At 37.0% G+C, this 16,230-nt stretch overlaps 3 protein-coding genes and 1 pseudogene across 6 annotated transcripts in view; 1 reads left to right on the top strand and 3 right to left on the bottom strand.

Annotated features, from left to right (window-relative positions):
• LOC144662794 (uncharacterized) overlaps positions 1–16,230 on the top strand; it is a 195,612-nt gene that overhangs the window by 95,670 nt on the left and 83,712 nt on the right. The window lies entirely within an intron of this gene.
• Positions 208–12,557, bottom strand: LOC144662808 (uncharacterized). Its single transcript, XM_078523752.1, has 17 exons — positions 12,415–12,557; positions 11,756–12,022; positions 10,601–10,894; positions 9,901–10,212; positions 9,685–9,720; positions 6,277–6,396; positions 5,176–5,197; positions 4,916–4,970; positions 4,552–4,804; positions 4,337–4,447; positions 3,813–4,003; positions 3,583–3,705; positions 3,395–3,465; positions 2,561–2,601; positions 2,374–2,470; positions 1,639–1,738; positions 208–1,153 (listed from the first exon to the last, which is right to left on the bottom strand). The coding sequence occupies exons 1-17, from the start codon at positions 12,479–12,481 to the stop codon at positions 1,085–1,087; spliced, it is 2,229 nt and encodes a 742-aa protein (XP_078379878.1). The 5' UTR covers positions 12,482–12,557; the 3' UTR covers positions 208–1,084.
• On the bottom strand, positions 12,541–15,595 carry LOC144662846 (uncharacterized). The gene is made up of 2 exons (XM_078523798.1): positions 14,187–15,595; positions 12,541–12,669 (listed from the first exon to the last, which is right to left on the bottom strand). Exons 1-2 carry the CDS (start codon positions 14,593–14,595, stop codon positions 12,548–12,550), a joined length of 531 nt encoding a protein of 176 aa, XP_078379924.1. The 5' UTR covers positions 14,596–15,595; the 3' UTR covers positions 12,541–12,547.
• The window catches only part of LOC144662835 (tyrosine kinase receptor Cad96Ca-like), a 5,076-nt pseudogene continuing 4,709 nt past the window's right edge, over positions 15,864–16,230 (bottom strand). The window contains exon 9 of the transcript XR_013572528.1: positions 15,864–16,070. The product of XR_013572528.1 is annotated as a tyrosine kinase receptor Cad96Ca-like (transcript). The remainder of the gene's footprint in view (positions 16,071–16,230) is intronic.

The following is a 16,230-nucleotide window of genomic DNA, read 5'->3' as shown; positions in this document are numbered from 1 at the left end:
AAGTTAAATTTTGTTTCCTTAATATTAGTTTAGTTTCTTTATTGTCTTTTCAACTGAATACTTTCAATGCGAGTTGTTTGTTGTAGTGTACAACAGAAGTGGTGAGTTACTTTTGCCATGCAAGTACTAAATTCAAGCAGGCGATCGAGAAGTGTACAAAACATTTCCTGATAAAATCAGGGCATCAACAAAACAACATTACATGCCTGATTGCCATACCTGATTCCGTTTTTAATAGTTTCAAAATGCGTTCATTAAAAAACACATTACAAGATACACTACTTCTACAGCATCACTATTTTTACAACAATACTACTTACAATAACACCTCATTGCAATGATATCAGCGAGAATATATATGACACTTACAGTACAAAAGAAACACCGTAAAACTAAAGCGGCCTTCCCACGACAAACTAAAGTTGGCAAACTCATGTTGGCAAACTCAAGTTGGTGTGTGTGAACGACACAACAACAGTTGGTAAACAACTTGGCAAACTGTTGGTGAGAATAGAGACAAGTTCTATTTTGTCGCCAACAGTTGGCCAACGTGTTTGCCGTTGTTGCGTCGTTCACACACACCAACTTGAGTTTGCCAACACGAGTTGGCCAATAGTTTGTCGTGTGAAGGCCGCTTAAGGAAATTCAGCTCCATGAGGGCTTTTAATGAAGTATATATCAATCGGCCTGACAAGCAGTGTAAAAGAACCGCTAAAAAAGCAGCTAATAATTTAGCTAGAGACCCGACATGGAGACTCTTAAAAGTGATACGTTATAAAAAATACCAGCGTGATCAAACGTTTTGATATGCATTATACTTGAACATTTATCTAGTGGCTACTTTTTTATTATAAGTTCATTTCTTTACTTAAGGTTATTGGCTTGAATGAATAGACACTTTACTCGCCAAGGCTACGGAATATTGTTTGTTTTCTGTTGGCGGATAGATGTGCTTATAACTAAAAGGTTTATACTTCAGATTTAAAGTTTACTTTCAGATTTAAAGTTTACTTGTTAATACCGACTTCTGTTTTACATAAACGTTTTCACCCTAGTAAGAGTACAATGTTTGTTTCACTACTTGTTATTCAGCCGTAAGATCCTCCATGTTGGCGTACAAGCTGTTGTCATACTCATCAAGGTTGATGTATGTCTGAAACAAAAAAAATTCAGTTTCGATTTCAGGTGATTTTTGTTGGCTGACATCCTAAGTTCTCCTTAGCTCATGGTGTTAGCAATGCAAAGAATAATTTGCAACGGTGATTATGCTTCCGCGCCAATCGCTCGTTATTTTTTCAACTTGGCTAATTTTATGACTGCGCCGTCTTAGGAACTGAAATAAATGATGTAAACCACTAGAAGTAAGATTTCGTCTTCTTCTCATTGAGCCAAGGATGTTGTACGCAACTTGAAAATCTAAGTGGACGACTTATATTGAAAATTACAGTCGACATTTTGTGTCGAGTGTTCCAGGTCTGAAAAAAAAAAAAGGACAAGAACCTTCTCCTGTTTAATACTATACTCTACTCTGTTTGTCTTTTGCGCTAATCCCAAACTGATATGTACAGAACTAGAACATGTTTCGTTTAGTTATATTTTGCGTTACTGACAAAATATGCCGAATTCTATAGTTTTTACCTTGTGGTTTCTCTCTATGCCTTTCATCGTTTCTTTTATTTTAGGAAAGGTTGGTCGATCACTTGGGTTTTGTTCCCAACAATTAAGCATAATCTGATATCTAATGAACAGAAATACAATTAACAACAACCAAAGGAAATGCCTCATGTAAATAGTATAGTTGCGCTAAACGAGATTGCAGAGCGGAACTTAGTTTATAAATGATCAACTGCAAAAATGTGCGTCCTAATGGGACATTGGAAGCTCAGAACTTTGGTATAAACATGTATAACATAAAAGTAAGGTAAATTCTGCGTTCGTGCCTAGTGGCCCATCAGGCCACTTATCCCGCTTATCCTAGTTCCCGTGGCATAAAGCGATGAGAGTAGGTTTACTCCCCTCAGAACGGAATGCTCGTCTATTGCAAGGTTACCCCAACATTTAATTCGCCGGTACCCATGTATAAACCTGTGTGGAGAGAGACACTTTGATAGTAAAGTGTATTGCCTTACGCGAAAACTTTGCTGTAAACAGGTTTAATGTAAAATGGTGATTACAGAATCAAAGAGCAAGGCAACGAGTTCTACACTGTTCTCATTTTTTGTCCTGGCCAGGGAAGAAATCGCAAAAGAAATTATTTTGTTGCAGTATGAAAGTGGTACAGTTCAAAGGTGGTTTGTAAAGCGTCTTCATTAATAAAATTTAGAATGGTAACAGCAACAGCAACAGCAACAACAACAGCTACAGTGTATTTACATTTTGCTATCCACATGTTTTGGTTTTGGCATTCTGAATCCTTCTTGAAGTTTCGTAGCGATTTGTCGAGCGTTAATTCCTGGATATGGAGATCCACCTAGATGAGACAACCGATGGTAATATGAATGGTTTTCATGATGTATTGTTTAATTATTTTGTTATGTAAATGATGAGTATCTAAACCTACCTATGGTAAGAATCTCGTACAGAAGGACACCATAGCTCCATCTGCAAGAAAGCAAACATGAATAACACTTAATTGGTAACAATATAAATGGTATAGGAAGGAATTGGACGTGGGGCGGGGGCTGGCGATAGTGGAGAGGAAACAGGGACGATAGGACGATATAGCATGCACTTCTAGGTTCTAAACCCTTACAAGTAAGAACAAAGAACATTTCATTATAGCTTTAAGAATCGGCACTTCTTCTAGTCATTATATCATTATCTAAATAAATTTGTTTACATGTATACAATTTTTTTATGATTCCTAGTCAAGGGACGCGTTTTTGGGCCGTCAAGTGAATATTACTCCAATCAAGGAAAAAAGGGATAAAGCCCAGAGGACTACGCAGAGTTGTGCTCGTATTTCTATTTTTGCCGCAATACGTACGTATTCAAAATAGCTGAAAAATTGAGCAACAACACGAGTTACTCGTATGACTTTCAGAACAACAGTTACAGTAAGATAATAATAGTAACAATAGTAACAGTAAGGTAACAATAAGAGTAATCGTCGAAGTTATCCCGGGAAATTAATTAGCCTCGTATCCATCGGCAATCTACAGTTAAGACTGTACCCCCTTCGTTCCTCCTCTTCCCTCAAACATCGTTCTAATTTGACCTACCAACAACAACCCACCGCCTCCTGTACTACGTGGTAACTGGGTGGTTAGCAATATTTTTTGTGGTGCTCGCGTAAAAATCCTTATGTTACGTCATAAAAAATGTTAGTTGGTATGATGGGCATGTAAATTACAAGGAGAGATAACTATATATTGTATATTAGTTCAGCACTTACACATCACTTTGTGTTGTGTATGTTCCATATAACAGAGCTTCATAAGCAGTCCACTTGACAGGCAACCGGCCCTGGAAGATAAACAGCCTTTCTAGCCTTTATCATCATATGCTATCACAGGCTTTAGAACAAAAATACGACAGATTAAGATAATTTATCGGGAGGTTCAAGGGTGGGGTGATACTCACCCGACTTTGTTTGGTATAAATATCATCCTGGTGAACATTCCTCGCCATCCCAAAATCTGTCACCTTACACTTCTCTCCTTCACCAACAAGAACATTTCTAGCCGCCAAGTCACGATGAATTATCTAAAAGAAAAAATGTCATTATTATAAACTTGTCGCCGCCCTTGTTATTTGATGTGGTTTTCTCATTTGTTACCATTCGGTGAATTCATATTATTATAGATGTTTACCTTCCTTGACGACAAATAAGTCATCCCATCAGCTATCTGCCATGCAAACCTCATCAACTGTTGTGAAGTTAACTTGGTTTTCGGCTTTCTATCCGGGTTATTAAAATACGTGTCATTGAGCCCACGACTCTTCCTCAAATAACCCAGCAGATCACCGTATGGTACATACTCAATAAGGACCAGTAAGGGATCTAAAATAAGAAAATATAAAGCGGTTGACATATACAGACAAGATTCCAGTGAATTGCAGAGAAAATAGAACTGAACTTACTTTCCGGAATTCGAGCTATCGGGTTGAGGCAGGGACATATTTCGCAGACATTTTTAAAACTAACATCATAAGTACGTATCGTTCATTTTACACCTTCAAAACAAAGACATTATTTATATGCGATGGCTGATTGGGCGTTCTCGTTTATCGAATACGACGTCTGTTTTAGCTTTTTAAATTACGCACAACAGAATATTGTATAAAGGAGCTCCATTCCTTAATTATTATTAAAGTTACTTTGAATTTACTTTACCAGTTTCTGTTACGCATCCCAACAACTTTATCACATGAGGATGAGGCTTCAGTTTTTTCATCAATTCAAGTTCTGAAAGCAGGTCCTTTCTGTCTGAGTCAGGAGCATTTTCTATTTGGAGCAAATCAATTTAAGAAAAGTATCAGCCTATTGCAATCAATCAATCGAATCTGAAAAACGTCACAGTGTCGCTAAAAGTTTTTTTATAAGATAACCTTTCAGCATTTTCACAGCCACAGTCACATCTTGGTTATTATGGAAGTTCTTTGCTGTTGCCCTAGCAACTTGGGAGAAAGCTCCGTTTCCGATATTCTTAATGATATTGACTTGCTCTCGTCTGATCTCCCAGCTTCTTGTTGAAGGATGAAGCGGCATGTAATCACTGCTGTGAGGAATCTCGTAAGTTGTGCTGGTAACTTCACTTGTTTTGATTGACTTAACATCTGCCTCCTGCTGGACAACAGTTGTCTAGGAATAAGCAGTAAAAGTTAATGATGAAAATTCAATAAGAAATAATAATTGGTAGAATGGCTTTCTCCCCGAGCCTATACTGAAAGAAAAATTAAAAGAAGAACTTACATGTACCATTTGAATAGAATCTGTCAAATCTGCCCGCGATGAGGATTTGCTACCACTGAAATTAGAAGATATGATTGTATTTTTTTTAAAATCAGTTTAAAACCTCATTGAAATATGCCGATGCAGTATTGTAAATAGCCATTTATAGCTGCTGCTTTGTATAGCTGTCGTTTAACTAAAGGCGTTTTTCCGGCTTAAAAGGGGCTTACTATAAGTAATTTGCTATTTTGTTATCATCAAATATTGACTGTTGTACTCACCATTTCTCACACTTATGGATTGCTGAAAAACAAAAACGTGTGCAGAGGTAAAGCAATTATTTTTTTCATGTTTATAGCTTATAATTTATAAACGACACCGTAATTGACTCCTGCCATACTATTCAGTTAAGTGATTAAAATGCTTGCATGGCGGGTACCAGAGGTTTTTTACAAATAAGTCTGGGTTAGCAAACATTTCAGTTAGCTGACAGAGGTTTTGTTTTTCCCGTGCCTTGGTACAGGCAGACACCAACTTGACCAAAACCGGAAGCCTGCAAGAAAAACCATTAACCCCAGGGTATTAGGATATACTAGACAAGAATCTTGAAATTACGGAAACCTCATTTGATTAACTTGAGCGGTCACCAAGCGTATTGTATGAATACTACGTACTTCATGTAGCCGTCAATATTATAGACTTTGTATGGGAAAAAGAGAAACATTGCACTAGTTTTCTCTGTATGTTACCACTGAGCGAAGCTTTATAGTGGTCACACTTTGTACAGGCCAAAGGCCAACATTAACATGAACTGGAGGCCGCTCTAGAAAAAACCTTTGGCACCCAGGGTTTTAGAACGGGAACGCGCAGATAGTACCTAGGAAAGATAAAATAAAAGCGGTTACTATCAATAGTAACAAGGATTACGCACACTGGGAATATTTAAGGTAGTTTCAGCCCAACATTCGAGCAATAGCATGGTAACAGTTAAGGTAACAAAAAAAACATTGAGCACCCAAGCTGATCCCGCGAGAGAAAAATGGATTTAAAAATTATCTATATTTTAATTAAAACAGACGTTTCACGTCAGTTCAAAAAAAATGACGCGCGTTTTACACATTTTTACGAGATTGACTTTAATTTCTCGAGAATGCTTTAGAATTTAACCATGGCCACGGGGTCAGTAAGACAAATAAATTTCAATACGATCTTTTTAACAGTATACAATACAAAATGTTGCCGTGCTATGAGTAGATTTTTGGTACTTAATTTTACAAATAAACAGAGAGAAACAGAGAGGTGGAGGTACGTTAGAAGGCTTAACAACTTTGTAAATTTTTATTTTAGCAAAGCATATGTAAAAAGTGAACACAAAGAATTACCTGGAATTTGACGCTTTCTCCAGCTGATAACACTGATTGTAACAATGATTATCACCAATAAGATTATGATACTGAGATAAACAGCATGAAGAATCTCCACTTCCCTGTCGCACCTAACAACTGTAGGTTAAAACAATAACATTTTAAAATATTTGTTTCCTTTCTTTTTAAAAGTAGCATGCCTGCTTTAAACCAGCTATCTGGAAGTTGACTGCAAGACGAATACAAATATACATATATATGTTTATAAGTTTAATGAAATAAACGAAGTCAACAGCAAACCGCTCACAAACGTTTAGTACAAACGTTTCGCACTTCGGGTTTCTACAGTGTATAGCTGACCTTGGACAATACTTTTTTTTTATTTTTATTTTTTTTATTTTTTTATTATTATTGCAATACTGACATTACTTACAATTTTACTTACAACCGCTTTAATACTAACGTTATTTACTAGCGTTACTTACAATATTGCCGTTATTTACAACACTTATCACTTAACTATCAACACTAACTTGCTCACAATACGAAAAAATCTTACAATACAACAAAGCTTACAATTGCTTACAATCAAAATAGCTTACAGTTTCAATTATATTAATGTTGCTTACTTAATGACTTGAAATATAACGAAAAGATAAATACAGTGGAGCCCCGATATAACGATCTTCGATATAACGATATTCCCGATATAACGATGAATATGTTATGTCCCGGCAATAGTAAAATGTATGGGAAGGAACCCCGATATAACGATATATAACATAATTTTACTGCCCCCTTGGCATATCGTTATATCGGGGTTCCACTGTATATGTATATTGAAATATTTTAGCAATTCATCTTAAAGTATAGCTCAGAAATTTTGTTTGGCAGTGCAAAAAAAAGAACGATAGCCTCAACGTCTTGGGGTGTTGGGAATAATATGAGGGAATAAAGCGATTTTTTCATCTAAATTAAATGAATTAATTTGAGCCTAGGAGAGAGAGTAAAGGTTCCCATTTCTTCAGATTGGATTTGGGTTTATGGGTTTCAATATTAAATTGTGATTGAAGGATTACAAGAAACGTTTTTACATGTGGAATTTTGTCATTACATCTACAGCACCAAATGTAGTGTCTTGCTAATAAAAAAAACAAAAGTTTAGTTGAGGAGAAAAATTGGAAGTGTCAGACTTGAGTCCCAGAAATATTGTTATGTCTTTGGGATAGTTTGGAGGTATTAACTGAGACTTTTGAAGTATTTCAGTTAAATTACACCAAAAAAGTTTAATGATTTCACATTGCCAAAAAAGATGGATCAGGTCTTCTACACAATTGCTACAATTAGTAGGAAGTATTCTATGCAGAAATCTATATTGAAAATTAATGAGCATTGTGCTTTTTGTACACCTGGCAGCCAAAGTATAAGCGGTTCTCCAATCCACGTCAGTGCTTGTTTCTCTGAGGCAATATTGGTGTTTTATTGGTACAGCACTTTTGGAAGAAAGCAGCTTTTTGTAGACAACCTTGTTTCCCTTAAGGCTTTTAAGAAACAGGTTTAGGAAAGGTTCGGTTGCGACTGGATCCTTGGGTTCATCTGGTAAATTCGAGTGCTTATATTGATCTTTAAGAGCAGATATAATTCCGTAATATTTTAGAGAATCAATATGTATTTTGTAAGCATCTGTGAAGTCTTTGTAGGATAGATAGCTGCAGGAGTCTGCTTTCATTAAATTTTTGACTTGAGGACGCCTTGAAGGAAGAGCTTTTTGTCGAAAATTGGCTTGTTTTCAATCCTGATCAGCGAGTTGTGCCATAGAGGTTTTTCAAGAAAGTGTTGTCTGCTTTTTATGACATTTTCAAAGCTGGCTTCCGACCATATTTCTAGCAATTATCTTATGAAAGGATTTTTTACTGGTATTGTTTTAGAGCAGTCCGCTTTGCTCAAGTTACCTTTGAAGACTAAGTTCCCTCCAAATTTGGCAAATTCGAGATCAAACAATTCTTTCCATTTTCCACGGTTTGAAGGGTCTAGGTACTTTTGAATCCAAGTTGATTTCATTGAATTATTAAATAATGTTAAGTCAATCATTTTTAGACCTCCTTTATCATAGTCATTTATCAACACTGTTCTCTTAATTTTGTCCCCTTGTTTGTTCCATAGAAAGCTGTAAAAAATGTCGTTTATTTCGCGGATGACGTTTTGGTTTGTTGGTAATGGAGCTAAGATATATGTTAAATGGGAAGCCGCAGACTTATAATTACCAAAATTTTGCCGATTAAGGATAAGCGGTGATGTTCCAACAATTCAGAACGTTTCTAATTTTCTCTATTTTTTCGTTATAATTGATATTTAGCGTGATGTTGGGGTCAGTGGAAATCCACACACCAAGGACTTTAACTTTTTCGAATTCTGGCCATTTAAAATTCATTTCCGGGAGGATTTTTTTTTCCGTTTTCCGTCATTGATCCGATCCACAGAGCTTCAGTTTTTTTGTCATTAAGTTTAAGGCCGGAAACATTGCCAAAACTATTGATCTTATCAAGAGCAACGGACAAAGATTTACGAGTACCGTTGAGAATCAAGGTGGTGTCATCGGCATATTGGCTTAATTTAATTTCTGTGGATTAGACCTGATTGCTTTCGCTAAGACTTCGACTGATAAAATAAAGAGATATGGCGAAAGCGGGCAGCCTTGCCTGACACCTCTTTGTGGTTTTAAGAAATTGCTCGACCAGCCGTTATTTAAAATGCAACTTTCAGCATTATTGTAAAACGTTCGAATCCAGTTCATTAAGGAGGAGCCGACTGAGTCAATCAAGTTTTCTAGCCTGGCGAGGATGGAGTCTAGCTGGTTCGAGATGGCTCCGATTTTTTCCAAAGCTTCCATGTCCACGTCCACGTTGTTCGTCTCTTCAACGTCGTCGTTTTTGTTGTCAAAAATTGTTTCTGTGTCTTTTAGCCTTTTAAGTTCTGGGGAGGTCACAGTTTCTTCTCCAGAGCTTGCCGATGATCTATTTCTCCTTTTTCGAAGATATTTGGCTATACCTTCGGCCATATGTTGGTTCAGATTAACTTGGGGACGGCGGACGGTTTCCGCTTGCTTCTTCACGCCGTCATCACTCCTCCTTGGACAATACTTGGTAATAGTGGTCATATGTGACTTCCTTTTTTCATTCAATTTATCTAAATCTTAGAGTCAAGGCATCGTACACTGTATATAAGATCCCAGATTGCATTGGATTCCAGTCACAAGGGGCATTTTTTTCACAGTTTCTTCATTCAATCCATTTTTTTTTGTATATATATTTTTTTATTTTAAGGCTAGAAATGGGTATATACTTTCAGTTACACGCCTTACAAAACATTCATGCTAGACGAGTCAGTATAAGACTATATAGGCACTGAATTCTTTAGATTAACTACCTGTATCATTCTGGTGCGTAGTCGACTTAGTGGACCCTGAAAAACACGAACAAACAAAAAATTAGTTTAAAAGAATGTGTATACAACTTAATTATACTACAATTTCCTAAGGCATTACAATACAAAACTTGGAGCATTTCTTTCTTATTTTTTACGACAAACTTTAAGTTAAAGAAATAATCTGCAACAATAAGTTAAATTTTTCCATTACGTTACCTCCTAAAACTTTGATTCTCTTTATGTTTTGCTTTTCTTTCAAACTCTCTCCATATTTGTTGGTTGCAGTAACAACAAACTCATACCGCTGACCCTTTTTAAGTGTGACGACATATTCACGAACAGAGACATCATGAATGATCTCAAGTCTTCTCCAGTCTCCTACGGTACCGTTGATACTAACGTTTCGTATATATACAGTGTATTGTGTGATGTCTGCTCCATTGCTGACTGGCTTTGTCCATTTTAAGGCAACTTCATCACCCTGCACCTCCGCAGGCATGTTTATAGTCTCTGGTGTGTCGGGAATTCCTGATTGATAAAAGAGATAAAAAATTGTCCTGTTAGACGGATAAAAGTTACTTCACGAGCGTATAATTGTCACATTACTTTTGCTTGGCGCCACTATTTTTGCACCTATTTTGTTTCTTTACCGGCAAAAAATGGGCTACTTGTTGATCCGCCATGTTGACGGAATATATTATTTTTTTGCTGTTGTTTGAGAAAAGTCTTGCGTTTCAAAGGCAATTGTGTGACAATATTGTTACACCACTCTCTGTTAAATAATAGAACAATAGACAACACTGTAGCAAAATGTGACAGATGCATAAATTGGCAAATTCCGTAAAGCGGATGTCATGTTTGCAGCTGTTTTCTTTTGGTTGGACATTTAGTTAATAAAAGCCGCTGGAAATCTTACCTTCAATCTTTGTCCTGATTGTCCTTTGCGCAGCTGCACTCTCAAACACAGCATTCCTGGCAAACACTTTCACAGTGTACTCGGTATCTCTGTCCAGACCTCCAACAGACAGACTTGTTTTAACAGGGTCAGTAACATTCTCATTCCTTATCTCAGTGCCCCCTTTTAGTATGACCACTCGGTATGCTGTAATAGGACTGCCTCCATCATCAGCTGGTGCAGTCCATTTTACTGTCAGCGAAGTGGCTTGAATGTCTGAAGATGAAAATACGATGACTGGGGAGCCTGGTTTTTCTGATAAAAACAAAAAAAAATAAATTTGATTTCTATCATTTCATTGTAGCCGTATTCTATTATTGTGCCTTTCAATAACACGCGAACTTTGTTCCGATCAATGAGTGAGTGAGTAAGTGAGTGAGAACTTTATTAAAGTGTCAAAACCTCATAGCCTGGGAATAATACACCAAACTAATTAGGGTACACTGCTAAAAACTAAAAAACTACACTTATACCAATATCAATATATTATATTGATATTGGTATAAGTGTAGTATTTAATCACTTAAATATATTTAAGTGATATAACATTTAAAATTTTATTATAATCTATGATATAAAAAATGTTGAAATCTTTAACTAATTGTAAAATTATGACTTAAAAAAGTATGACTTGAAAAGGCATTATGTGCAGCATAGGATGCAGTCTTACAGCCAATGTCCATTAAGCGAGTTATATCCCATTTGCGAATACAGTTTGTAAAAGCCTGCAGTGTCTTGGCTGATCTGTCAAGACACTGCAGGCTTTTACAAACTTTATTCGTAAAAGGGATATAACTTGGGATATAACTAGGGCCGGGAAAGGGATATAAAGGGATATGGTTATGTCTCTGGTCAACGGTATGGATCATTTGGAAGTCACCGTATTTAAGTGTTGTAAAACATTTTAAAGATAATTTCATTCTACTGTAAAAGGGTTTAAAATACGTTTTTTGTATGTGATTGGAATGTCAGTTGTCATGACTTCTTTAATAGTTAAGATTTTAAAATGAGCTGTTTAACTTCTTACTGACCGAAAAGGGGCTTTTCTATAGTTGAGACTACGTGCCTTTTGTCTAAGTCATCTTTTACCAATCAGCAATATTTTGATACACATACCTATCTGTCGCAGGAATAATGAAGCGTCGCTTAAAGGATCAAGGCCATTGTTAGCGACACACTTGTATTCACCAAAATCTTGCTTAGAATTTATCGTCACGTCTATTGTGCTTTCTTTAGCTGTGACTGTGTTTAGTTCATTTCTATCAGGTTTGTACCAGGTGATTGTTGGTGTAGGAACACCATCTGACACACACTTCAACGTCACTGTCTGACCAATCCAAGAACTAGCAGCTGATAAAGTAATGTTAAGTATTTTTGCCGGGTCTGTGAATGAAAAGATGAATATTCGTTTACATTTGCTTAAATCGTTTAGTAAAAACGTAATGGAAAAAAGGAAACGCTCTCTTCGTTTATCACTGATTTTGCTTGTATTAATTGTTTAATTAAAATGAAACGCAAAACTTATGGTAAGAGTTTTTCTCCCTATTTGTTAGTTGTATTCACTAAACTTATAATGTTGGCCCTTCTCGAGTGTGACGACGTACCGCGTATTCAAGAAAGAAAGGGAGGCATAATGACAAAAGGTGACGTTTCCCTCAGTGATTTTTCTTGTATCGAATGTCTAAAAAGGAAGGCACGTTTAAGAATATGCTTAAATATGTTTGCTGAGTAATGCTGATCTATTACAAATGGGAATTAAAAGATTTCACACTCACAACGAACTACCAGCGTTTCTATATGAGTTTTCGTCCCTGCTGAGTTGTTCGCCGTGCAGGTATACATTCCATCGTCTGTCCTGGTAATTCTGTCGAAGTTCAAATTTGCTGTTTTCCGTCCGAAACTTTTAATTTATCCATTTCGTATCCATGATACTTCCGGGTCGGGCTTTCCAGTCGCTGTACAACTGATATTGACTGAGGATCCCTCAATGTAACTTCCGTTTATTGACGATGGGCTGAAGACTGGTATTTCTGCAATGAAATGAACGTCCTGACTTGCGCTTAGAAAGGTTTATGGTTTGGGTTTGGCTCTTTTGTTCAATTACTTATGTAAGAGGCAAACAGCTAAAATGACTATTTCATTGGTTGAGATCTCAAATCAACTGGCTTTTGGCGAATCATGGTCCAAACTTGTCTCGTTCTCGAAAGTTATAAGAGAATTTAATCGGAATCAGAATGATCCGACTGGCCTTCGAGCCATCAACATGCCACGTCACCCATGGTAATACATTCATCATCGTCATCATCATTTTTTTACCCTCGAATTTCAGAGTAGCTTGTACAGTTAATGGACTCATTCCCAGTACTGTTTAAGTACAACAGGGATGCCTACGGATGGATGCCCCCTTGTTTTTTTTTGTAAGCCATGAACTGGATCCTGAAGGGAAAAATGTCAACGTAGACGCATCAAATTCACTGGTTATTGTCAAAGCACCTCGAGAACATTGATTTCTCACATGACCTAACGCTACTGTTTCAACGGCACTGTGATATTATGCAGAAGCTCAAAAGCATAAGATAGATGTCTGCAATAATTAAGTTAAAGAATAACATCCAAAAGACGAAGAGCTTGAGATTGAACCAGAAAAACGACGGATTTGGCTTCACCATTAAAGAAGAAGAAATCCAAGACATCAAACGGTCATCTATCTTTCAGCATTGTCTTAAGTGAAGGCGGTCATGGAAGCAACAATCGGGAAGACCATAACTGCATTCCATATCATAAGGCCAATTTGGAGATCAGGTGCATTCTTAGTGAAGACCAAGCTTAGAATCATCACTACTAATGTGAATAGTGTTCTTCTGCCTGCATGTGAGACCTGGCTTGCGACCAAAGCTGCTAACAATAAGATTCGTCAATCATTGTCTTCGGCATATTCTCCGAATTCCATAGCAGGAAAAAGCGAGAAATCTCTGAAAGATCTCTATGGAAGTCCGAAGAAGAACAAATTTCCACCTTCCTGTAAGTCAGAAAACGGAAATGGCACTGGCTAGGTCATATGCCGAGAAAGCCCACTGCCAGCTGTGTGACCAGGCATGATTTTCGAAGGCACTTCAGAGATAAAGGAACCAAGGAAAACCGAAAACAAAATGAACAATATCAAGGGAGGCTGAAGTACAACAAGCTGGACTGAGCTGGAACCAAGTGGAAATGGACAGGGACAGGGGAAGATGGAGATCTCTCGTGGACAACCTATGTTACAATGGGAACTCAAGGGTTTAAGTAAGAAAATCAAGGGTTTTCACTGATTGATTTATTAAGTATTTCTAACGACATATTTTATCTATAGTTGTAAAGATGTAAATTAAACAACAACAAAGATGTAAATATTTTAATTAAACAACCAACAACTGTACTTTTGTTATCCTGTTTAGGCAAAGAAACAAACCAAAAACGTACAGCAGTTATTCTTGCAATTTTGTGATAGGACGATGGTTTTTCCTGGTTGAAAACCCATTTTCATTTATGTATATTGTACAATATGTACCTGTTACAATCAGTTGAACTTCGCTCTCGTGGTCTGCACCAAGCTCGGCAAATAGCCTGCACATAAATCTGGTGTTGTCTTGAGCAGATACATTCTCAATGATAAGAGAAGCATTTCCTTCCATCCTTACTCTTCCTCTGTAAGCAGCAGGTAATTGTGAATGTTCTGCAACAGTACCATTTTTAAATTGTACTAGCATCCCAAGAAACGGACGATTAGAGACTAGCACATAAAAACCAATGCCCAGTAGCTCCTTTTGTTTATCATCCACATTGTAGTCCCACACAAGTCTGGCATTGCTTCCCTTCCTAGCATAACTTGGATCAGAAGGCTCCAAGGTGAACTTTATAACTCCTTCTAGAAATGACCGGATAGAAAGGCAACATGAGACCATTAAAGCGTATCTCATTTTTTATATACGCGAGGGTAGATGTTGGTAGGACGGCTTCAGAGCAGTCCAATCACAAGTCATTTTGGCATAGACGAGGCAAGATCATGCTAGAGGGTTCTGGAGGCATGGCCTCCAGGAAATTTGGAGAACTAGAAGCTCTGATACTCTTTTTAAACAATTTTCATAAAGTATTTCTTGAAAAATAATCAATGTTGTTCCACTGTCCAGGGATTATTTTCCCAACTAAACGTATTTTGTTTTTAATTTTGGGTTAAAAACAAGACGAGGCAAATGCCTCGTCTTGTCTCTTGCTAGTTAGGGTCCTGATTCAATGTACCGTATACATAATATATATATCTGATATTGTTTGCATTTTGTTAATTTAAGGTCAATAGATTTTGATAATATTCTCGGAAAGTCGCACAAAATGATCAGTCGAGCATGTCAGGCGCTTTAAAATATTTCCAATTTATGACATCACATGCACGTATTGACGTCGTGAAAAGATGTCACGAAATAGCCATTGGTGCCATTTACAGTTTCAATGGCGACTTGCAATTAGACAATGGATAGAACAACATTGAATAATATAATTAACTATATTATTATGATATCAAATTGGCGACGAGGATGCCCGAAATCGACCTTTTTTAATGCCTTAAAAGGTATCAAAATACTGGTTACGAGCAATGGGACATCAACAACAAACAAATTCCGCGGTTTCTACTGTCCAAACGACTTTCTTAGTACTTCCCGCTTAGGCTCGTTTTTTGGCCGCCTCAACTACTCATGGGCAGCCTGGTCTAAATGCTTTAAGACCAAATAGTATTTTCTCACTGGTCCTTGGATACAACATCCTTGTTTTTTAACATGTAAAACATGCTGCTTCTGCTACTTAACAAAGCAAGCGCTTCTTCCCCTCCTTGCCGGCCCTGTTGCCTATGTGTTCGATACGTTGCCTGATAATGGCAATGACCACATTACAACTCTAACAAAATTAAATGCCTTCTTCGAGCCAAGGAAGAAACATGCAATTCCATAGGCATTTTTGATTGGCTGTTCAGCTGCCTAGCTTCTATCTTGATGGCTTTGAATTGTTTTGATAGCATGCGCTTAAAAGAATATAACTATAGGCTCATTGTTTTTCAGTCAAAATAAATAATGTGAACGAGTCTTATGTCAACGAGGTTCAAGTTGCATGTCGAATATACTACCACCCTGGTAGCAAAGTTCTTCATTTCAGTATTAAAGTGAAGGTGAACCAAAAGTAAAACTAGTGGAAATTCGGCTCAACCATTCGCTGTGTATTCTAGGTATACATTAAGGTCCATACAAATTCTTATATTTACCATCAATTAGTCACGCTGAAAGCCTGCGATCCTAATGATGTCGACTTTCGTAGTAAAATTTAATGCTAAATTTTGATGCATAACAAGTATGGCTGAGGTTATTTGCTGTAAGCGTACAGCAGTCGTAATATCACGCAATCATGTCTGTCATTCATATTTTCACAACTGAACGTCCATTTCCTCCACTTATCGTTCCGTTTTGAGTTTTTTTTTTTGATCTAAGAAGTCTAATGTGAACGTCCGTCGAATAGGTCTTTGTGCTCGATAAACACTGAGGCAATGTCGTAAATTATTCAATCTTAGT

The sequence above is a fragment of the Oculina patagonica genome, chromosome 8 (assembly GCF_052425735.1).
Source record: "Oculina patagonica isolate OP01 chromosome 8, crgOcupat, whole genome shotgun sequence".
NCBI classification, from domain to species: domain Eukaryota; kingdom Metazoa; phylum Cnidaria; class Anthozoa; order Scleractinia; family Oculinidae; genus Oculina; species Oculina patagonica.
Note: the sequence above shows the minus strand (reverse complement) of the source record. Positions and strands in the feature narration are given on the sequence as shown.

Excerpts from the sequence above, each read along its gene's own strand:
- LOC144662808 (XM_078523752.1), bottom strand. The coding sequence starts at position 12,481 with ATGTATACCTGCACGGCGAACAACTCAGCAGGGACGAAAACTCATATA. Across the intron at positions 6,397-9,684 it reads TACGCACCAGAATGATACAG|TTGTTAGGTGCGACAGGGAA; the intron begins GTAGTTAATCTA and ends TTTAACCTACAG. Across the intron at positions 4,448-4,551 it reads GGCTGTGAAAATGCTGAAAG|AAAATGCTCCTGACTCAGAC; the intron begins GTTATCTTATAA and ends TGCTCCAAATAG.
- LOC144662846 (XM_078523798.1), bottom strand. The coding sequence starts at position 14,595 with ATGAGATACGCTTTAATGGTCTCATGTTGCCTTTCTATCCGGTCATTT. Across the intron at positions 12,670-14,186 it reads AGTTCAACTGATTGTAACAG|AAATACCAGTCTTCAGCCCA; the intron begins GTACATATTGTA and ends ATTTCATTGCAG.